Here is a 23739-nt window from a genome sequence, read left to right as displayed (position 1 = left end):
GAAAGTCTTCTTGCTGCCTAATATCCCATCTCTAAGCATGGCAGTCTCTTTCTCCCCCCCCCCCGCCAAAAAAAAAAAAACACCTCCAGAGAAAGAGAGGAAGGCATAATGAAGCAGGTTTCCAGCGCTCTCCCCACAGCCTCTAATCAACTTCCCAGAATAAACGTCTAGAAGAGAATGATCAACACTGCCAGCGATTCCAAAACAGCATTGTTGGTTAGCACACGTTTTAAATTGGGAGTCTGAAACCCGCAAAAGCTCTTCCTTCAATCCGCCATCTCACTATTCAGAGGCAGAGATTATGAAGAAAAATCCCTTCCGGCCAAGGATGCTTTCTAAAACATGCCACCAGGGGGAGCCGCTCTCCCCTCTCCAGCAGTGAATATAGCAGAGTTTTATACTTCTGAAGGGAAGAATGGAGAGTGTTAAGCGAACCAGTGAAGACAACGTGCTAAAACAGCTGGACTCTAGTTACTCTTTATTAGAAACTCTTTCAGCCAGAGCACATACTGGCAGGCACATGGGAGATTACAGCTAATATATTCTAACTACCAATGCATTAGGCAGCACCCAAACATGTAGAAGGAAGTTCTACCAACTTTGCACCATATTACATTTATTTCCAAAGAGAGATCATCCTTGCAACATATATAACCATGTGCAGAGTGCCTTTCCTTCACCACTAAGTTAGCTATAAATCTGCGCCTGCGAGAGCTTCAAGGCAGACATGAGCTCTGAAAACGTACTGTGCAAATTAAGCATTGCTTGCCAACTATATCCAATTTGAACAGGCTAGTGGAAGATTGGACAAGTCAGCCTTCTGCCATCTACATGCAGGGAGTTTTCTTCCTCACCTTTATATGGAAATCCACTGGGATTGTCCTGGCTCCCACAAGTTTTTTCATGAGGTACCCCTTCCAGTTTGTGTACTTGGACTGGATAGCTGCACAGAAAGGGAAAAGAGAGTTAAAGTAGTGTGCCTTCCGTGCCTGCAGGCACATGCAGTATTAAACGCAGCAATTTTTCTACTTCTCTGCTTAAACCTAAAGCCTCCTTTAGGTTCATGCTCACCCCAATGATCACCCTAAGCCACTTGCACTGCTCCTTTAGAAACGCTGTGGAGCCCTTCAACACAAGCCTCAGCTGCATCCAAGCCTCAACACCCACTGCCCTGAACAAGTGCGCAAATCTTCCAACCATGACCTAACTCTGGACTTTGAATGGAACTTTTGGACAGGTGACTGTGTGTCACCTTGAAATTCAGCCCCTACTGTGACCAGGGCATGATCTGTCATATTCTGCAGTGTGCAACAACTTATGCAATTCTTGGTTTGTTTTGCATAATTTGTTTTCAATGCGCTAGCCATGGTGAGCGACAAAAGCTATGGAAGGCACTAAAGTCTGGCCTGGCCCCTGGAAACTCTACTTCCAAGGCTTTGGAGGTTTTACACAAGGAGTAAGGAGGAGAAAATAAAAAGTGATGAATTTGAGCAACATTGGCACAGGAGTGAATTGATCCATGTTGATCTTTCTTTTACCTAACTGCTCTCACAGTGCATAGGCCTGTGAAGAGTATGATGGAAATGGAAGCTAAAATGAGTGGCTATGGAGAAAAACAAAATAGGCAGCCTTTGCTAAAGGCTTGAATACAAGGGAGGAACCAAGTGGGGTTTGCAGAAGACAATTTCAATCTATGGATGTTCTTTTTCCTTCAGCTATCCCAATCCCCTGAGCAAAAAACTCACACTGTAGGAACTCTAAAATCTGCAAGCGGACATGCAAATTAAGTAATTTATGCTAATGTTCCCAATTTGCCTAATTTATCCCAAAGCACAGAATTCAGCATTTATAGTCACTAGATCCAATGTATATGGATCCACCTTGAGTAGGTAACAGACAGACGATGCAACTATGAACTGGGTGAGACGCAAGACACTTACTCTGGGGTGGCACCAGGATTTTGCTGTTAATGGCGCACCAGCCGATAGGGTGCACATCCACAGTGCCCAAATTGACCCAGAAGTCATGACTGGAGTCATTCTCAAATCCTTCATAACGTAGCAGGGCCTTGTATCCTGCCATGGTTTGATTTTTGGAGACAGGAAAGGGGAAAAGAATAAAAATTGACTATTAAATCTTGTACACTGTCACCCTTCTTTTCTGACAGTTATAGCAATTATTTCTGCAGGGCAACATCCATTCTCTCAGACCCACAGATACCTCCAGCCACTAGTTTTAAGAAGCTATTTTACAGCCTAGTGAACTTTGCTATGTGGAAACATAGCCTACTATTCTAATTCAGCTCCCCAAACCTTTTGAAGTTCTTCCCTTTTCAAATTACTAGGGTTACCTTCAATGTCCATCCTGAACCTCTGGCTGACTTCCAGCACAGCATGGCAGTTCATCTCCTCATGGGTGTGGGAGCTTATCTGACCAGTGTTCTAGCACCTCTACTGTTTTCTGGGTATGGGATCAACACTGCCTCCAATCTGTCCTCCTCTTTTATGCCCCACTATTACAACAAAGATCACCCAAGGTGCCCAGCTAATAACAGCTCACTTGCAAAGTCAAATGACTTCCTGTCAGTGGTTGATTTTTGGAATACTGACTTGATCAGGTCCATTGACACAATTGCTCCTAGCAGCGCCAGAATTGTTCCATTATTTATTTATTTTGAAAGCTGTTCTGCGAATTCCCCCCATCAAGCCTCCAGGCAGAGGCATATACGCATTCAAATAAAAACAAACAAATAAATAAATTCCTACTTTTTTCTGATATCCCTTTAAAGAGACCCACCTGCAATCTTAACAACAGAGGCAATCCAATACACACGACTGGGAAGCACAGCATCACTGTTCAACACTTCCACCTTCATCCCTTTTATCACATCGTCCCATTGTTCATAAAGGGGTACCTGTAAGAGAAGGAAGTGATGCAGCAAAAGAGGAAAATAAAAGGCACTGATAGAAAGAGTAGCAATTTATCAGCATCATTTATATCTGTGCATGCAGGGTGTATGCAGGTTGTTGGGGGAGATGCACCAGACATTATAGAGAGTTGTAGGCTATATATGGCCTAGCTTTGATTTTTAAAATACAGCACCTTTCTAGTCTTCATGGTTGAAGACAAATCTGGAAGAGGGAGCAGGGGACATTTATTGCTAAAGGCTAAGAAACCATAGGACAAGGGCCCCCAATAAGAATGAGAGAAAGAGGGGCCTGAATACATGGCCACAGCTCAGTAGTAGAGTCATAAGCTTTGCAAGTAGACAGTCCTATGTTCAATCCCCTGCATCTCCAGGTAGGGCTGGAAAAACTCTTGCCTGAAATTCCGGAGAGCTACAGCCAGTCAGGTGTTGTTAATACTGGGCTAGATGGACCATTGGACTGACTCCGTATAAGGTAACTTCCTATGTTCCTGTGTCTGGAATGGGCTACTTTCATGCTAATTTTCACAGTCATGAAGAGCCTATTTTTAATTAGACAATGTAGGTTTTCTATTTTTATAGAACAGCAACAGCTTACGGTTAATTATCATTATTACTGCAGTTTGTACTGATTTTAATGTAATGATTGCAATAGTTTGTTTAAAACTTCCCCTTTTTGACAATGCTTATTTAAAGTGTACTATGAGAACGCTTTGTTTATTTTTGCCCAAAAAGGGATTTTGATATGTCAAAGAATGGAATGCTTTTTGAAATTACCAGAGAAAATGGTAATTGCAATATATAAATAGCATTTATGAAACCACTACTTTCACTTTAGTGGCAAAATGTCTCTGCTTTTCATTTATTGTTTATATTTTAAAGTTGGTTGCTGTGTCTAGCAGGGATGTATTTAGGACAAGGATGGGGGAATCTACCTTTCTACAGATGTTAGTAGACTACAACACCTACCATCTCTAACCTTCAGTCATGCTGATTGGAACTGATCGGAGTTGGTAGTCCAACAACATCTGGAGAAAGATGGGTTCCCCACCCTCAATTTACAAGATGCTATTAAGCATTTTATTTTGTGTAACTCTAAAGTTTGCAGTTTACAATATTGTTAATTAAAATAATGTTTTAAATCCCTTCCTTGAATCTGGCTTATATAGAGAGAGCTCCTACCACCTCCCAGCCAGACACTGACTAAGTGCATACCTGGTCAGCTTCAACAATGCTAGAGCATCAATTTCTTGCAGGCTATATTCACTGGAATTATCCAGTGAAGAGGAGCATTACATGTTCAACACACATATTAAAAATAAATTGCACTGACTGTGCTTTAGAATCTGCCTTGTCTTAAGAATTATCTTGGGAAAGCATCTCCAATTTTTGCTTTAAAACAAAAAAAAACCTTCAGCTGCTCCTGTTCCTACTGGACTTCCTCACAGGTCTCTCTTATCTAGAAGAATGCATCAGAACCCAGGTCCTGTACAGCACAGCACACTTGGGTGAAATACAAAGCAGGGAGTGCTCACGTGTTTGAAACTGCCAACAGGTGCAGCCTTGCATCCATGGTCCTGCAGATATGCTCCCCAGTCAAAGCCTACAATGAGCGCTAAGAGGATAGAAGAGACCATCAGAATCATTTCAACACAAAGGGCTTAAGGATGGTAAACACATTCAATACAATAGATACAAGAAGAGGTATGGCAATACGTGTATCGGAGCAGCTTCCTGCTGGCATAAGAGCATGAAGGTTTTATAATCTGCACAGAAATCCAGCAGAAAGGGAAAGGTGGACAAATCTCAGGTATCCCAAGAGTAAAATAGGCAAGTTTTGAGTAGACAACCTACTCACAAACATTTTTAAGGGCAGCACAGATGTTATAGGGTCATTACTTAACCAGACAGCAAAAGCAGGGTTCCCTCATCCCCCCACCTTATCATGGTTAAGCATTACATAAGGCATCAATGTTAACCATAGATAAGGCTAACCAATTCCCTCTCCTTAACCAAGTTTGCTAACCTAGATTCAACCCCAGTTAAGAAATCAACCTGGTTAGCCTTAACGGTGGTTAGCACTGGTGCCTATGTAATACTTAACCATGATTAAGAGGGAAATTACCTCTGCATCAGTCCTAAGGCATTCACATTTAAAACATGCTAAGGTTATAAAGACTGCTGTAACAGCAAACCAGTCTGCCAGTGTATCCCCAAACCTTCAGAGACTTCCAAAACTTTTAAGTAAGAGAGACAGACCTGATGGACGTACTTTCTCACCAAGAAGTCACACATATAGAACTACCTGTTAGAAGAATCCCAAAAAGGCCTTGTAGTCCAACCTCCTGACAACATCCCACAGATGAACCTATGCAACCAAGACTACTATGTGCCACCAGCAGAGGCAAAGTACTCTACAGAAAGGGGCCAAATAAAGCAAGAGCATGAATTACATGATACACCCAAATGCTGCTGTTATGGGAGGATCTGCATTTGATGAACATCTAACCCTGCATGATAAATGTTTAAAGGACCAGGGAGAGCACGTTCAAGTGCACACATTGGCTGCTCTATCCCTCATCTTCATAAATCTATGCTGAAAGCAAGAGGTGAAACACGGTTAAAAGTACAGATATGAAGGTCTGGGGGGGGGGGGATGAGGATGACACTAGATTCCAAGGATTTTCAGGAAATACCACAGTTTTTCCAGGTCCCCCCCACCCCCATTGATAAAAATCAATGCTTTTTTAAAATTTAAATTGGATTTTTAAAATTTAAATTGGATTTTTAAAATTTAAATCGGATTTAAATTTGGGTTTTTTAATAAAATGCTTTTTGAGGAAAAGGTTATTCATCATGAAATAAGGAGTAGTTTATAATTATGTAGCACGAGGCTGTTTAATTTTTTTGGTAAATGTATTCCATTAATCCATTCACAATGTCATGCTCTTCCAGGGGTTTTTGTAAGATTATTTTTCTCCTTCCAATAAAGTACAGCAGAAAAGTTGTCCAAATATGAATGATTAACCTATTAAACTGGAGATAGTTCACCTTGCAATAATTGTATCTATCTATGACGTGTTTCTAATAGTATAACCAAATCAGGTTTTTTTTTATAACTGTAAAACTAATCTAAAAAGTTGCTATTCTAAAAATGAAACCATCTGGTTGTAAATATTAAGATTATACCAGCAAGAATGAGTCTTTGGTAACTCTGAGTTGTGTAAAATATAGCGAGGAAGAGTGCACTTTTGGGGCGGGGGGAAGTCACATGATGAAATCGAGTCTTTCTGAGTAGTGATTTAAATCATGATTTAAATCATGATTTAAATCAAATCCACCCTGACAGCAAGCCTTAACATCTCTACTTAAAAGCCATGGGGCATGTAATTCTAATATACTAGAAGGAGGTTGTTTTGGTTAACACTGTGCAGTTTGAAATACTCTAACTAAAGTGGGGACGTGGCTGTTGGTCCCTCTGCCTATGTATTGTTTCACCTTGCACTTTATATTGGTTATGCATTCATTCTTCTCTCCCAGTTGGGATATTTTATTCAATCAGAAATACTTTTATCATGTGCACAGTTCTGATAAGCTCTCAATTTAAATCAAACTGCAAAATGAATGGCAGTTTCTTACTTCCTCTGCCTGTAGCTCACACTTACCATCTTGGCCAGTTAATGTTCCATCCGCCAGCTGCCCTGTTCCCTGCGTATGGAGAAATGCCCCAATTTTAGCAGACCAGGCTGCCTTGTGCAAGACTTTGGCTTTTTTTGTAGGTGGTTTGCCCTGCAAAAGCGTAACAAAACAAGACACAACCAAAAGATGTAGATTTCCAGTAGCCTTCCAGTAGAAAAATAGACAGACAAATCTTGCTGCCTTGAAAGGGAGGATTTGAAGATGAAAACTATCAAACCAGAAGAACATATTTCCAGAAGAGTAGCTTCGGGAATCTCTTTTCTGCAAATATAAGAATCTCTTTTGGCACTGTAAACATTGCCAAAAATACTGCAGCCTTCTCAAGCTAAAAGTGAGTCTGACAGATGTCTTTGATGAGACATGGCGTGAGATTTTGTAATGCATTGGACAGAATCACCTCTAGGCTAGGAAAGCTCATACTACAGTACTTTCACAACTCTTTAAAGGTGCCAAGGGACTCTCTTTGCCATTCAAACTAAAAAGGAAGGTACACAATTCAGAGCATTCTACTACATTCACTAGAGAACCACAAGAAGAGGGAACTTTCCTTGCCTTTCGTACTCAGGTTCAGAACGGATGGCATGACTAAGTTAAAGACAGGGAGAAAAATATGGAACTCTACCTGAACGGCTCACAAATCAAAGCTATATAGGAAGAAACGGGGAGGGGGGATTCATTATTATTATTATTATTAACAGATACCTACACAATTTCTTCATTTTCTGTCAAAGAAAAACCTTTCCTCTTCCAAGCCACTCTTTTACTCTTGGATTATATCATACCATCAATATCATCCTTCCCTCACAGCTAGTGGGCCCATCCTTTTCCTCCCTACTGAAGCCTCCTCTCATATAGGAAGCATGTGGAAGATCATACCCTTTTCTCATTCTAAACTGGAAATAAAAAACGCCTCTGATTGTGTATTCATAATTTCCAAATGTAGATACAAATCACAACTCCAGGGCTGGGCAACCTATGGCCCTCGGCCTAATTTCAAAAGACTTCTGCTTGCAATCAGTTCAGATCCCTCTCAAGATTGATCCATCTTTTCCCTGTTCTTTGAAAAAAGTAATTATCCTTTAAAAATATATATAATTCTTAATATGCTTTTATTCTTTTATTCTTGTTGTTCAGCACTCTGAAGTCTTTTGGATGGGGAGCAGTATATATATATTGTAAATAAATAAGTCCATTTCCTCAGAAGGGTAAGGGAGAGAGAGACAAAAGGGGGTGGAAAGGGGCACAAGAGAGAAAAGGGGGTTGACCCATCCACTTTTGGCTCTGGACCTACCCACCACCATCTTCAGTCTGACCCACAGCCAACATGTGGCCCTCGACATATTACCCACAAAGGAATGTGGCCCTTGAATGTGTTGCTTATACATGTTATTTCCCTTTGCTGTGTGCAGTCAATCTGAAATAACCACAACTCCTAGGTTCCCTAACTAAAATCAAATAAGGATTTTAAAATAAAATCCTACTCTATAAAAGCATGCACTTAAGAGGAAAATCCACCTGCTTGTGGTTCTTCAATCACCTTATGATATGAAATATGAAATGATGGCTAAAGTGCAAATGAACTGTATTATATTGTCTTAGTAATATGATGGTGGATGAGGCTGAATGATTGTGAGAAGAAATCAAGAGTTTTCCTACCTTAACTCTCCTGTCCCTGAAAAAAGCTCTTCCAAATAACTAGAACTACCTAGTGTGGCCTTTGGCTAGATAGCATCATGCATCCGAAGCCCCTGCTTCATGGGAGAATGGCTTTACAAATCCAGGCATCCAGTTATGTTTACAGAAAGCAGCACTTTCCAATAATGTCTGCTCATTTACACCTAAATTTAACCAAGGTTGGCTTCATTAAGAGGGTGTTGCTCACCTGCAGCCTTGCCAAGATGCTGGCCTTCTTGGAGTTTGAAGAGTAGCTTCTGGAGCAGGAGACGCTGCAGAAACGTTTGGTCTTGGAGAAGAAGGCATCTTTTGTGCCCACAATGCCACACATCTCACAGACAGCTGAGGGGGCACAAATACAATAAGCCTCAGCAGTGGGAAGCAAGTCAGTTCCATTAGGAAAGCATAAGGCTACAAATGGGGAGTTGACTGGGAGCTTCCACCATAAAGATGGGAAGGACTGTCCTCTGCAACAGCTAACTAGCGCAAAACCTAGGAAGCCAGGGCAGATAACAACATCGGGGTGGGTGGGTAAAAGGCTTGCTCCCTGCTAGCTAACAGCAATTGTTCTTGTTCTAGCTTCTGATCTAGCAAATTGAAAAGAGAAGGGAGAAAGCAGAGCCTGCAGTGCACTTTAAGATCCCAGAGAGACAGCTGAAAGAGCAAAAGAGAACCAGTGAAAAGGGTTTATTGCACTGGCTGTGAGGAGTGAACTCAAGTGGGATAGAAAGCACAGACACAGCTAACAGTATTGCTGCAACTGGAAAGCAGCAAGCATAGCACATGTGTCTAGACTGGAACCATGGAGCACAAGAAAGAAACTTCACCTTCCAAATGTCATACATTCACACCCCATGTGGAGGCTGCCCCAAAGCATTTCAATATAGTGTTGCTCCCAGTAGTAGCTCTTACGTATGAACACTGCTTACGATGTGGATGGTGCTCAGCTGCAGAGAAATAGGTGGAACTTCATTTGCTGGAAGCCAGAATTGTATGTGCTATTTTTATTCCAGTAGCCACATTTGGGAAAAGAAAAGGGGTGGCAACAAATAGTGACAGGATCCAGCTCCATTCCAACAACACCAAACCACAATTTTCAAGACTAGTTTGCAGGCCATCCTGAGAATTACTGGATACCACCCAATATACCCCATTGTGTGTTCATAAACCATTTTATGGGACTGTAAATAGAGTTTGCAACTACCTGCTCTTCAGAATTTTCAATTATATCACCCCTACCTTTGTGAATTTGGCCCTCAGTTATTCCACATCTCACCTCACTACAACATTTCTTACTAACAATTAAACACTTTTCAGGATACAGTTATCGACATTGCACATTTTGGAATTCCACAATTTGGAATATATTTTATTTACTTATCAAATTTATTTGGAGTATAGGATTTGAATTTTCTGGGAAGCATCTTTGGTTGAGAAACAATAAATAAACAAGAATTAAATTCTGACAACCCGAATGTGTTTTAGTAAAAACACACACAAGTGCCTCAATTGCAGTTTCAAATCAAGCTATGCAAATTCAAATACAATTTAATACAAACGTTTTATAATTCAATATACTTCTACATACAAGATTCCATGACTGATGCTCTTTAAACAAATAAGCCAGATAGTTAAAAATGTTCTTTGGGGGAAAAAAGGCACCTCTAGATTTGAAACAGATCAGAGCTTGCTTGCAGGGGCACATGAAATTAAAGATTTGAATCCTTCCACATTTATTGTTTCTCATATAGCTGTTTTTTCATGCAATATTGTACAACTAGGCAGTATCACACTCCTTCACACACACCCATTTTTTAACTGGAAAGTTGGTGTTTTATTTTTAGCTCATTCTCCAAATGCAATATATTCCACCAACCAACTCCTACCCCACGCTAGACACATCAAAGCTGCCTTGTCTTCCCATGAACTACAGGCTTCCTTTGCCACAGAAAAGAACACCAGTACCTGGCTCAGATCCATTATCATCTGGCACTCGGCTGGTAGGTGTTTGGATCTGTGAAGGGGATGCAGGCAGTTCCCCAGCTTCACGATCTCCGGCTTCATTCTCACTAGAGTCGTCTAGAAAGGAGGTGCTGCCACTGTCCCCACTGCTGCTGTAACGCCGGAAACTATCATAACCCCCAAAGAGATCCAAGTCATCCTCCTCTTCTTCCTCTTCCTCTTCATCCATCTGCTCCAAGGATGAAGCCTTGCAGCGGCCAGGAGACTCCAACTAGCAGCAAAACAGACCCGAGTATGTTTGAAACACCCTCACAGGCAGTAACACAGCACAGCAGATGGGAAAGATGCATTCCTGTTCAAATATCAGCTGCAGGATCATCCCAGCTGGTCATAAGCAAAGGAAGTATTGGCCGTTCTATTGATGAAACCCCACACTCCCTCAATTTTGTTCCCTATTTATTTAAAACATTTCTATGCTGTTTTTCAGCCAAAGCTTCTAAGGCAGCTAACAACAACCAAAACCAGAACAATTTTAAAACAAATTAACCTCAAATATCAAGAGAAAATGCACACCAAAAACAAAACAAAACAAAATCAAATAATAACAGCAACAAAACCACGGAAAGAGCAAAAATAAATGATCCATTAAAACTCCAGGAGAAAAGAAGTGTTTTTAGCTGGCACTAAAAGGATAAAGTAGATGCTAGCCAAGTATCTCAGGAAAGGTAGGGTGAATAAATAAGATGAAATTGCCTTATTTATTTTGTTCTTTACGATCTTTAATTCTGAAGTCATAATTCTGTAAAGGATTAAATTTATTCTCATCAAAAGGTCATAATGTGAAGTATTACAATAGCCCAAGATTACAATCAGAGCATGGTGAAAAAAAGTTGTACTTATAGCAAGAAAAACTTAAAACAGATGAACATTAAAAAAACACATACAAACTCATTACTCAAGATGGAAGACTCTGAAACCCTATAAACATACATAATACCAGGTTTTCAAGAATTTAGTACCAGAGCTTTTCAAACTAAGCTTTTTTTCATATATTTTCTCGGAGTACACAGTCCATATCGACTTGCATTCTTAACATCTACTGTGGAATCATTGCACACTGCAGAGGATTTCGGGGAATGCTCAATAGCTCACCTTGGGTCCATTTCAGGTGTTAGCCTAAACTCTTGGGCCTTGCTGTCACCCCAACTAAACTGAGAAAATAACCTAGAGCAGGAGTGGGCAACTTTAAGGGTTCCAGGGGCCATTTTCATCCTCAAGACATCCACATGGGTTGCACTCTATTTGATGCTGGGATATATTGTCATCAGTATGCTGATGATACTCAGCTCTACTTGTCATCTGAGTCAGATGGGGCAGTGAAGGTACTGGACCAGTGCCTGGAGGCTGTAATGGGCTGGATGAGGGCCAATAAATTGAAGCTGAATCCTGGTAAGACAGAAGTTCTGTGGCTTGGTGGTTCCCGAGTCCTGGAATTGGGTAAATGACCTGATCTGGATGGGGTTGCACTCCCTCTGAAAGAGCAGGTGCATAGCTTAGAGGCCCAGGTAGACTCCGTGGCCTGGAGTACTTGGGGCCATCTTTGTCTGATCCACCAGCTATGGCCTTTTCCGGACGGGGACAACCTAGCCACAGTAGTGCATGCACTGGTAACTTCCCGATTAGACTACTGCAATGCACTCTACGTGGGGCTGCCCTTGAAGATGACTCAGAAGTTGCAGCTAGTGCAAAATGCAGAAGCTAGACTGTTGGCAGGCACATCTTACAGAGACTATATAACACTGGTCTTAAAGGAATTGCACTGGCTGCCTATATGCTTCTGGTTGGAATTCAAGGTGTTGGTAATGAAGTCTAAAGTCCTAAATGGCTTGGGACCTCAATATTTGAGGGAGCGCCTCTCCTTATATATGCCTGCTTGAGACTTGAGATCTGTTGGAGGAGCCCTCCTCCGCATCCCACCAACGCAACACATATGTTATGGTGGGACATGGGAGAGGGCTTTCTCTGTTGTGGCACCCCGACTGTGGAATGCCCTCCCCTTGGAAGCCCGACTGGCACCAACACTGACTTTATTCTGGCACCAAGTAAAAATATGGCTTTTTAACAAAGTCTTTAATGGTTAAATTCACCAAGCTCACACATTGTTTTAACTGTTTTAATTGTTTTTACTGCTTTTAAATTATATACTGGTTTTAACTTGATTAATGGTTTAATTTGTTTATAGCTGTGTATATTTATTGTTTTATATTGTATAATTTTATCTGTACGCTGCTCTGAGATCCTAGTGATGTTTTAAATGTTTTAAATTTATTATTTATTTATTTATTTATTTATTACATTTTTATACCGCCCAATAGCCGAAGCTCTCTGGGCGGTTCACAAAAATTAAAACCACAGTAAAACACCCAACAGGTTAAAACACAATTATGAAATACAATATAAAAAGCGCAACCAGGATAAAACCACACAGCAAAGTTGATATAAGATTAAAATACAGAGTTAAAACAGTAAAATTTAAATTTAAGTTAAAATTAAGTGTTAAAATACTGAGTGAATAAAAAGGTCTTCAGCTGGCGACGAAAGCAGTACAGTGTAGGCGCCAGGCGGACCTCTCTGGGGAGCTCGTTCCACAACCGGGGTGCCACAGCGGAGAAAGCCCTCCCCCATGCCCTTTATTTATTTAAAGCCCTCTTTAAATAAATAAAGAAAGAAAGAAAGAAAGTACTTATAAAAATAAATAGCCATGTTAATACTACAGAGAGCTAACTGGGACAAATGTAGCTTGTTACAAAGCTAAACTTGACCTACATAGCGCTCCATAGTATCCCTAGAGCATTCTTGGTCCTGCCACCTCCTCCACAGCCTTATATTACAGGTGATGATCAGAAAGTGTGGGCATATTACATTCCAAAATGTTTGCTTGTCATGATCAGTCTTTTCATTGAGGACCCCTGACAAGCACCCAGAGTTCTCAGGAACAGAGTTTTAACACTGGAAACTTAGGACTAAAGTAGATGTCATGGTAAACACACAGCTGCTACTAAAAATGGCAGCTCTATATCTAGAACCCCCTACCTCTCTGAAACATTTAGCATAACTTGTTTCATGTTGTGAAATCATTATACAACCATATTTCCTCACCACTGGCTTCCAAGGATGATGAATGGGGGCAAAGAAACACGGAATGTCATGATACAAGGTTAAGTTCTATTAGACATTTGGAGGAGGGGCGTTTGAGGAAATTGAACACATGGAGGCAGTAACCAATGCTGCCCACATGCCTCCATTCATTCTGTTGCACCTGCAGGACTAACCCACAGAAACAACCCAAAATTGTCCAGGAACAGGGCAGGTCAACAGAGCTCCCTTCTGAGATCTACCCTGTTCCAGAAAGTCGCATTTCGGCTCATTTCCAGAAGCTTTAGGAACCACTAGCTTCCTATGTTTACCTACATGTCTACTTGGCCCTTAGAATGGGAAAAACTGAATTGCCCAACACCAGCCATTGATGTCCCTGGCCCAGCTAGAATTCAGAGGCTGATATCCAATCCTCGACCCACTGCTACATATAGCTTATTTCATTCCTCCCTACCAAGATTGCATTTTCTGTTTACAATGCAGTCCCTGGAAAGGACTGACAACATTAAATGTCTATGTTTAATGGGTTATACAAGCCTCATAAAGGAGATCTTTTAGTTCACACACACTCACTTCAACAGTGTGCACATATTGAAAAATTTGGAAGACTTCACCAGGGTGATTTGAAACAAACCTCTCCTAAGAATGCCAGGACTTTTGCAACACAGGTTGCAAGAGTGTGACGCCCATTCATCCTAATGACAAATATCTTCTTAAGAAAGGACACGAACTTGCCAAGTACTGGATTCAAACAGTGACAGAGCAATGTAACAGAAGACAGTACTTGTTGCAACAACAGTGTTCTAATAATGATCACAAAGCATTATAAGATTTTAATGTTGTTAGTCTTTCCTAGACCTGAGCTGTTGGACAAACAAGTTTTGCAAGACATCTACACAACATTCTGGTCACACACAGCAGCACTATAGAAAAGTGAGAGAAACTAATTATGTTCAATAATTCTATGCATGAGTGAGACCATGACCAGTCTTGGAACAAGCTCAGGAAAAGTATTGTTAAAATCCGTTTTTGCAGCATCACACCAAATATTAAGATACTCTCATCTTGACACCAGCATTCCTTTCCCCCATTTAGGAGTGTAAGTAAACACAATCTAATTGTCGGAATAGTAAGTAGTAGCAAGGAATGTTTCTGTCATTACTTATTATGGCTAATGTACACACAATTGTCCAGAAATATACTTTTCAAGCCTCATTTCTATGGATTTGTCTTTCACAAGTAACAACCACTGATCCTTACAGATCTGCCTATCAGTCACCAGAACGGCTTACAGGGATGACTGCTCAGGTTCCTTTGTAATTTTAGAATATTACAATGTGAGATAGTTAGCAAAGACCTTTTGGGTGGCAAATAAGATACTATTCTAGCGATAAACATTTAAATGAAACCCTACAACTTGGTTCTCATAGATACAAGATAGGCAAGTGTACATTTAGTCTCACATACTTATATTAAATATGGAGGGGATTCACATTCCATTTCTGGCACAATAATTATGACGTATTTCTCATTTCAAAATCATAACAAGGGCACAAACTTAGGATTGTGTCAGACAGGTTAGCTTGATCTTAACCACCTTGTCATACTCAAAAAACCAGGGCACTTTTTCCTAACATTCAATGCACACTTATTGAGGTTTGTAATCTGTATTAGTCTTTGCGAATATGAAACCAGAGCAGGTAGTTCTAGATTAATCAACATGGAAGATATATACATGTGATCTTGCATACAAGGTCTGAGGGGACAAGAAGAATGTTACACTAATTATATATTGACTGAATCAATTTACCCAAGAAGCCACCAATCACTACTGCACCAGTGGACTGTTTCCCAATAATCCCAATGTTCATCTAGTTCTGATTCTTTCAAATTTGGAACCATTTCACCATATATGTCTAACTTCATTTCCAGTTTTAACTCCAGCTTCTTCCACAAAGCATTTCCTCAGTTGTCACAAAAGACATTTTCTATACTTCCAACCCAACTAATGTCCCTCCAAACCTTAGGCAATATCCAGCTATGTCATTCCACTAGCACAAATGATGTTGCGCTAGCAGAATCTAGGTTCTGAACTAAGTGCAAGAGAAGAATCCATCTAAAATTACATTTGTGCCAGCAGAATTTCATAAATGATTGCAGAATGGTTTGCGTAAGTGCAATACACAACTGAAAGATTTGGAGGAGCACTATTTCAGTTTGCAGAATGAAACCATTCAGTACTGCCCTATATTCCATTATCAAATCTTACCCTCACTCCCATCTATTACGCAACCAGATCTTATGGACACTTATTTCAGAAGCTGTTCCACTGAGTTCAATAGGGCTTATTCATTTGTGTGCATAGAATTGCACTTTGATGAATTATACTATTGGCGCTTCATCTTTAAATACCAGTAACCGGGGGGCGGAGCTGGCCGCCTGAGCAATGGCGGGTTTCTTCTGAGGCTCTAAGCGGCGTTTGCCGGAAAAAGCAATTATCTCTCTTCTAATGGGCATAAATCTTTGAGCAAACGACAGAAAATGATTATAAAAGTCACAGGAGCTGGAAAAGCGGAGAGATTTGAAGGAGGGAGGTGAGATGATTGATATTTAATACAATGTCTTGTAAGCGGCAGCACTGTCGAAACCGAAAGTTAAAGAGCAAACACTGACGCAGTTTAAAAAGAAGGAATTTGTGCTTGCTGGACATTGATTTGTGTTACAACCTTTCATTCTTATCTCACATGGGAACGATTGAAATGCTGGCTTTGTAAGGTGGAAGTTGTTGATTGGATTTATTGGCGTGGTGAGAAGGGGGGGAGAGAAGGTGGAAGAAGCTGCATTCGGCATTCGGTGAGGGAGATGTGGGAAGCTGAGAGGCTGCGAATGATTAAACTGATCCCCTCTAGTGAATGCTGTTGTGAACTGGATATTCCCCCCCCTCATGAAGAAAGAAAAAGTGTTTGATATATAACAGAGAAGCCAGCATAAGTTGCTAAGGAAGCGAGTTACACTCTAAGATTTATGCCCTACCCAGAAGAGTCCCATGCCTAACGTTAAAAGAAAGATCAAAAGTTGGGCAAAGCTTAATATACAAAAAAAGAAAAAGAAAAAAAAAAGAAAAAAGAAAAAAAGAAAAAAAAATAAGAAACCTTCAAATTATATAAAAAAAGGAACTTTCAAATCATAATTTGGCATGCCTCTCCCTCCTGGAAAGGACAGCCCCTGGAGTTGAGCAAGAGGAGGAAGATAAAGACCCAGTCCCTTTGGATACAATACCAAATAAAGAAAAAATATGACTGAAGGAGGAGAAAGTGGTAGTAACCCTCCCTCGTTGATGGAGATCAGGCCCATTATAGCTGAAAATAACATTGTTATATTTTAAAAAAATGGATCAGCATATGAGTGAATTTAGACATTAATTGTGTATTTAGCGGATAAAAAGGTGGAAAAGTCGGATAAGATCAAAAAGATAGAGGCTAAAGCGGACTTGGACCAGAAGGAATAAGAGGCTATTGAGAAATCAACTAATATACAATTTAAAGAATGGGTACTGTGATCGATTGCCTCGGAAGATTAATCTAGTAGATCTACTTTTTGAATAAAGCAGCTAAAGGAGTCGCAGGGAGAAGATCTTAGAGAAATCATCGTGAACTGGTTCAAGGAGCTGATGCCTGATATATCAATAGACGGATTGGATCCGGATCGAGTCCATCGTGTGGGGGGGCAAAACCACAAAGGGGCAAGAGACATTTTGGTGAAATTTGGTAATTATTATAAAAAAGAGCAAATTATGAAAGAATTGAGATTTAAGAATCAGATATAATATAAAGGCAAACCAGTGTAAATTTACAATGATCTTTCTCAACGTACATTAAATTGGAGACGTAGTCTTAAACTAATAATGGAAACATTAATGAAGAATGAAATTCCTTATGCATGGGGTTACCCGGTTTTTTTAAGATTTACATATGGGAGGAGGGAACACAGAGTAACCTCATTGGATCAAGGTAAAGATTTGCTGAAGAGGCTGGGTCTGGATGGGGAAGCAGATGGGGCTGGAGTGGGTGGGGGAGGGAATGAGGCTGGGACATCTGGAGAGTAAGAGAATTGTTAATTATGTTTGGAGATAATTGCAAATAAATATGTTAATATAGAAACCTGCCGGCCAGGCACAGCACTGCCTCCCCCCTCCCCCTTTAAAGTAGATGGCTGGAGTACTAGACTCACGGGGATATGGGGGGGGATTAGAGTGGGGGGGTGGGGAGGGGGGGAAGGTAGGGGAGGAGGGATTGGGGTAGGAGGGTGGGGGTTTTATGTATGGAGTTTGTGTTTTTATGTAAGCAAGTTTGAACTGCTGAGCACAAGGGATCGGAAGAGATTTCAAAAGGGTGATTATGGATAAAAAGATAAAGGTATCAACACTCAATGTTAAAGGTTTAGGGGCAGTCGTGAAAAGGAAGAGAATAGAACAAATGCTTAATAAAGAGGGATCAGATATTATAATGATCCAAGAGACACACCAAGGCTCCGAGAATTCGAATATGATAAAATTAAAGTGGCTAGCCTATTATGAAAAGTCATTAGGGACATCAAAAAAAAATGGAGTGGCCACTTTGATTTCAAAAAAAAGTGGGTTTACATTAGAAGAGGTAAAAAAGGATGATAAGGGTAGATATCTTATGTTAAAAGGTAAAATTGAGGGAAAGGTTTATACTTTGATTAATGTTTATGCCCCAAATGAGAGGCATAGAGAGTTTTTTATAAAGTTGTTTAAAGAAATAGAAGAATTTAAGGAGGGGTATGTTATATTAGCTGGGGATTTTAATATGGTTATGGATAATAAAAGAGACAGGTCAAATCCCACTAATGTTGAAAAGAGAAACAATATGACTATATTGAATAAATTAGTAAAAGAAAATGATTATTTAGATTCGTGGCGCTTACTTAACGGGAATAGGCCTGGATTCTCATATTTTTCCCCAGTTCATCATACATACTCCAGGATAGATCATATATTTGTTTCAAAAGACTTTGCAACGAGGATTTGTAAAATGGAAATGGGGGTAATAAAAGTAACTGATCATGCCTTGTTAAGTTTAGAATTTACAGTTAAGAAAGATTATAAAGAGGCATATAGATGGAAGTTGAACACAAAGATATTGAAATACAATAAAATAGTAGATAAAATTCGGAAGGAACTGTCGGAGTCATGGGAAATTAATGAAAAAGGAGGAACAGCTGGGTCAGTCATTTGGGACACCATGAAGGCTGTAGCAAGAGGAATCTGTATTAGAGAAACATGTAGTTTAAAAAGACAACAACGTGCAGAACAGGAAAAGTTAGAGATAGAAATTAAAAACTTGGAGGAAAGATATTGGCGAAGTAAAGATAAATATAAATTAGTGGAAATACAAGCTAAGAAGAAACAATTAGAAAATTTAAATATAGAAGAGATTCAAAAGAATTTAATGTATATGAAAAGGGAATATTTTGAAAACAGTGATAAGAACTCGAGGTTGCTTGCCAAGCTCACACAAAAAGAAAAGGGGAGGAATGGGATAGAAACGTTGAAAGATAGCCGAGGGAATTATTGTCATGCAATGAAAGCTAAAATAAAAATTTTTCAGGAATTTTATCAGGAATTGTACAAGGGTAAAGAAATTCAACAAGAAAAGGTGGAGGAGTATATTGGAAGGTTTATAAAGAAGGAAATAAAATCAGAATATAAGGAGTTAATGGAGTCAGTAATAACTCAAAGAGAAGTTGAAGAGGTTATTGATAAGTTAAAAGTGGGTAAATCACCAGGAGCAGATGGTTTGGGTCCAGAATATTATAAGGTCTTCAAAGATTGTCTAGTTCCAAAATTAATGGAACTTTATAATAGGATATTATCAGGAGAGAAGATACCTGAATCATGGGAACATTCAGTGATAATTCTGATCCCAAAACCAGATAAAGATTTGACTAATCCCGATTCTTATAGACCTATTTCTTTAATAAATCAGGATGCTAAAATTTTTACATCTATTATGGCCAAACGATTAAATAAATTCTTGGCAGAATATATAGGAGCAGATCAATGTGGGTTTGTGGTAGGAAGACATATGCATAATTTAGTGGGTAGAGTTTTAAATGTAATAAATGTAATAAAAAAAGCAAATATTAAGGCAGGTATTATGGCATTAGATATTTTTAAAGCTTTTGATTGTGTGAGCTGGCAGGCACTAAAGAGTATTATAGATAAATTGGGATTTGGAAATAAATTTAAAAATGTAATAGAACAGCTATATTCCCAAAATACGGCGGTAGTGGTGGTAAATGACGGACTTACTGAAAAGATACGACTAGCCAGAGGAACAAGACAAGGATGTCCGCTCTCGCCGGTCCTTTTTGTAATGGTTATGGAAGTTTTGGCGAAGGCACTAAGGGAGGATAAAGAATTAGAAGGAATTGGAGAGGTAAGGGAAATAAAGCTAAACATGTTTGCGGATGATACTTTATTGACCATTAAGAATCCATTAAGAAAATTAGAAAGAATTAAATATCAGTTGAGGGAATTTGAGGAAATTACAGGGTTAAAAATAAATTGGTCTAAATCAGAGATGATGTTGTTTAACTATACTAAGAGGGAAGAAAAGGATTGGGAATTTAAGGGAATGGAATTGAAAGTTAAGAACGAGATTAAATATTTGGGAATTAAAATTACAAAAAATCTAGAGAATTTAGAAAGGGAAAATTTAACGAGGTTAAAGAAGGAGGTACTAGAGAAATTGGAAAAATATAAAAGATTAAATTTATCTTGGTTTGGGAGAATAGCTTTGATAAAAATGAAGATATTAGCTAAAATTAATTTTGTATTTAGGATGTTACCTATAAAAATATCAGAAACCGAGATAAAAAGTTGGCAAAATATTATTAATAAATATTGTAATGGAGAAAAGAGAGCAAGAGTGAATAAAAATAATTGGTACCTAAGCCAAAAAAAGGGGGGAATGGGTCTCCCAAACATAAAATTATACTACGTAGCAAATAGATTAAGACATGTTGTAGAAGCAATTATGGGAGTAGGAGATTTATATTGGATGGAAGAAAAAAACATAAGTAAGGTAGAGATGAATCTGGAGAATGTTTTTTTTAAAGATGGAGGAAGAAAATGGGTTGGAAGTATAGATAATCCACTCCTGAGGACTCAATGGGAAATTTGGAGCAAATTTAAAGGGAAGCTGCTTCCGAGCAACTCTCCCTTAGCACCGATAATAATGTTAAAGAATTTCCCAGAGGATCTAAAGGGTAGATTATGTAAAATACTAAAAGAGAAAAATAAAATAAAATTAAAGGATTGGGTAAGAGATATTAAAACAAGAGAAGATATGGAAAATTTGTTAAAGGAGAAGAAGCTATCTTGGCTAGAATATGGTCAATTAGAACAATGGAATAAAAAGTGGATTAAAGATAATAGAATGTGCAGAAAGATGACGAGGTTTGAAGAATTAGTAGTAAGTAAGGAGAAAGGAAAAGGAGGTAGTATAGTTTCAAAAGGATTAATGAGTGAAATATATAAAATATTGTTAGAGAAGGAGTTTAGAGAGAATACAGAGAAAATGATTTGGGAATCAGATTTGAAGATACAAATAGGGCGACAGAGCTGGGAGGGACTATGGAAACAAAGAGTGTTGAGAAGTTTATCAGTAAGAATAAAGGAGAATTATTTTAAAATTTTATGGAGGTGGTACCTAACCCCGGTTAGATTGAACAAGATAAGTGATCAACATTCAGCAAATTGTTGGAGAGGATGTGGGGAAATAGGAACGTATTTACATATGTGGTGGCAATGCAAATATGTACAAAGATTATGGAAGATGGTGTTTTCAGAAATTGAAGAAATAGTGGGAATGAAAATAGAACAAACACCAAAAATAGCATTGCTGTCACTATTTGAAGATATAAAGTGTGGAAAAGGAACTATAGAGCTGATATCGAGTTTGTTGGTTGCAGCACGATTGTTGATAGCTAGGAACTGGAAGATCCAAGGGGAATATTCTATTGAGGAATGGTATAAAGTAGTATGGGACATAGCCATTAATGATAAACTGACATGCAATATTAAGTGGAGAAAAGGCGTAACTAAAATAAATGAGTTCGAAGGAATTTGGAAACAGTTCCTAGTGTTCGTGTTTACTAAGGGAAGTGGGAAACCACCATCAGAAGAAATGATTAGATTTTGGACTCAAGAATGATCCCGAGGTGGGGGGTGCACTTTTATGTTAAGAATGGAAATGTTGTAGTGTGATAAGGCATATGTAATAGTTTTTGATATTTGTACTCAACAATTATTCAATATGTATGAAGCAGATATTTGATGTATTTTTTTTTCTTATTGTGTTGTTTCAAATATATTTTGGAAATGTTCATTTATGTTTATATAGTGTTGGAAATGAATAAAAATTATTAAAAAAAAAATAAATAAATACCAGTAACCTGGAAAATACCTTACTTGGAAATAGGGGGCACTGTGCTCCGGTGGTTCCAGTCCTACCTCTCAGGTAGATTCCAGATGGTGATGCTTGGGGATAGTTGCTCCTCAAAAAAGGAGCTGTTGTATGGCGTACCACAAGGTGCCATCCTATCCCCAATGCTGTTTAACATCTACATGAAACCACTGGAAGAGATCATCCGGAGGCATGGGGCAGGGTGCTATCAGTATGCTGATGACACCCAAATATATTTCTCTATGCCTTCAATAACAGCATCAGCTAAGGATAGGGTTAGACAAAACAGAGGTGCTTGCTGTCAAGGGCTCTGACCTAGGTTTGAAGGTGTCAACCAGTTCTGGATGGGGCTACGGCCAAGAGTGCCTACTATCAGCTTCAGCTGATACGTCAGCTGCGCCCCTTCTTAGAGTCAGAAGACCTAAAGATAGTAGTGCACGTGCTGGTAACCTCAAGGCTTGACTTCTGCAATGCGCTCTACATAGGGCTACCATTGTACCTAGTTCGGAAACTTCAACTAGTTCAAAATATGGCAGCCAGGTTGGTCACCAGTACATCTAGGGGTGACCACATTACCCCAACATTAAAATCACTCCACTGGCTGCCAATTAGTTTCCGGGCAAAGTACAAAGTGTTGGTCATTACCTTTAAAGCCCTAAATGGTTTGGGTCCAGGTTACCTGCAGGATCGCCTTCTCCCATACAGTCCGCCCTGCACACTCAGGTCCTCTGGGGTGAACTTAATTCAGTCAGCTAAAACTAGGCTGACATCAGTTTCCCAGAGGACCTTTTCTTCTGTCACCCCCAGATTGTGGAATGCCCTGCCGGAGGAGATTCGTAAAATTAACTCTCTGTGTGATTTTAAGGCAACTTTAAAGACTAGCCTTTTCTGGCAGGCCTATCCAAATCAATGTAAAATCAAGAATTTTTAAGATGTATTGATTCTTGTTCTAATGTTGTTCCCCACCTCGATCCAAAGGGAGAGGCGGGTAAGAAATAAGTATATTATTATTATTATTATTATTATTATTATTATTATTATTATTATTATATACTAGCTATTTTAATGAGCACTTCAGTACGCAACCCATCTCTTCATTTTAATCACAGTGAGTTGCTAATTTGATAAGCAAAAAGGAACAAAAGTTTCGTAGACACACCTCACACACACACACAGAAAAAAGCGAAGAGATAACTGGCTAATAGACCAGACCCAATACTCTAACATTAAGTGTTAGCATCTAACACTCTAGCATTCCAGTACTAAAAGTAGCTTTTGTGTGTGCTGGATACAACTCAGAGTAACACCTCAGACTCAGCCGCATGGATGGCAACAAAAGGGAGAGGAAACTAAGACTTCCAAAACACATAAAATTCTATCCCCCACCCACCCCCGGCAGACTTCTAAATACTTTTGCCAAGATACAAAGGGAATACCGTTTTGGAACACACGTACACACACTTGAAAAGGGGAGGGAACAGAAGAGGTAAAGGACACCCCGAGGGGAGTGGGTTTTATTGTAGCATGGCTGGCTTGGGAAGGCTGGAAATGGTAGAACTTTTTCTGGGGCTTTAATTGCCATTATTTCAAATTGCCACGGGGGGGGGGAGTGGCAAAATGGGGAGGGGGCGAGCTCCTTGTCCTGAGGGGGGGGGGAGACTGCCTATGAAGAAACCCATTGCATTTCGACGAGGAACATTCCTTCACACCTGGTAAGAGCAGGAGCAAAGCAGAGGAAACACATATGCTCCTACAGCCCAAGAAGCTTCCTCGCCCGTTGTTAACCATGCAAATGCACCCCCGCCCCCGGTCAACTTTTACCTCGCGTCC

The 23739-nt window shown here is 39.5% G+C and overlaps 1 protein-coding gene across 2 annotated transcripts in view; it reads right to left on the bottom strand.

Annotated features, from left to right (window-relative positions):
- Window positions 1-23739, bottom strand: part of L3MBTL2 (L3MBTL histone methyl-lysine binding protein 2) — a 38810-nt gene extending 15071 nt beyond the window's left edge. The window contains exons 1-8 of one of the 2 annotated variants that reach the window (XM_063133587.1): window positions 23731-23739; window positions 10265-10532; window positions 8508-8641; window positions 6592-6715; window positions 4462-4541; window positions 2797-2914; window positions 1941-2075; window positions 855-943 (exon numbers count right to left, since the gene is read on the bottom strand). In XM_063133587.1, coding sequence (XP_062989657.1) covers window positions 855-943; window positions 1941-2075; window positions 2797-2914; window positions 4462-4541; window positions 6592-6715; window positions 8508-8641; window positions 10265-10490 — 906 coding nt within the window. In that variant the 5' untranslated portion in view covers window positions 10491-10532; window positions 23731-23739. Of the gene's footprint in view, window positions 1-854; window positions 944-1940; window positions 2076-2796; window positions 2915-4461; window positions 4542-6591; window positions 6716-8507; window positions 8642-10264; window positions 10617-23730 lie in introns of those variants that run through there. The other variant, XM_063133588.1, reaches the window with a different exon arrangement.

The sequence above is a fragment of the Elgaria multicarinata genome, chromosome 9 (assembly GCF_023053635.1).
Source record: "Elgaria multicarinata webbii isolate HBS135686 ecotype San Diego chromosome 9, rElgMul1.1.pri, whole genome shotgun sequence".
NCBI lineage: Eukaryota > Metazoa > Chordata > Lepidosauria > Squamata > Anguidae > Elgaria > Elgaria multicarinata.
The sequence above is the reverse complement of the archived record's forward strand: the minus strand, read 5'-3'. Positions and strand labels throughout refer to the sequence as shown.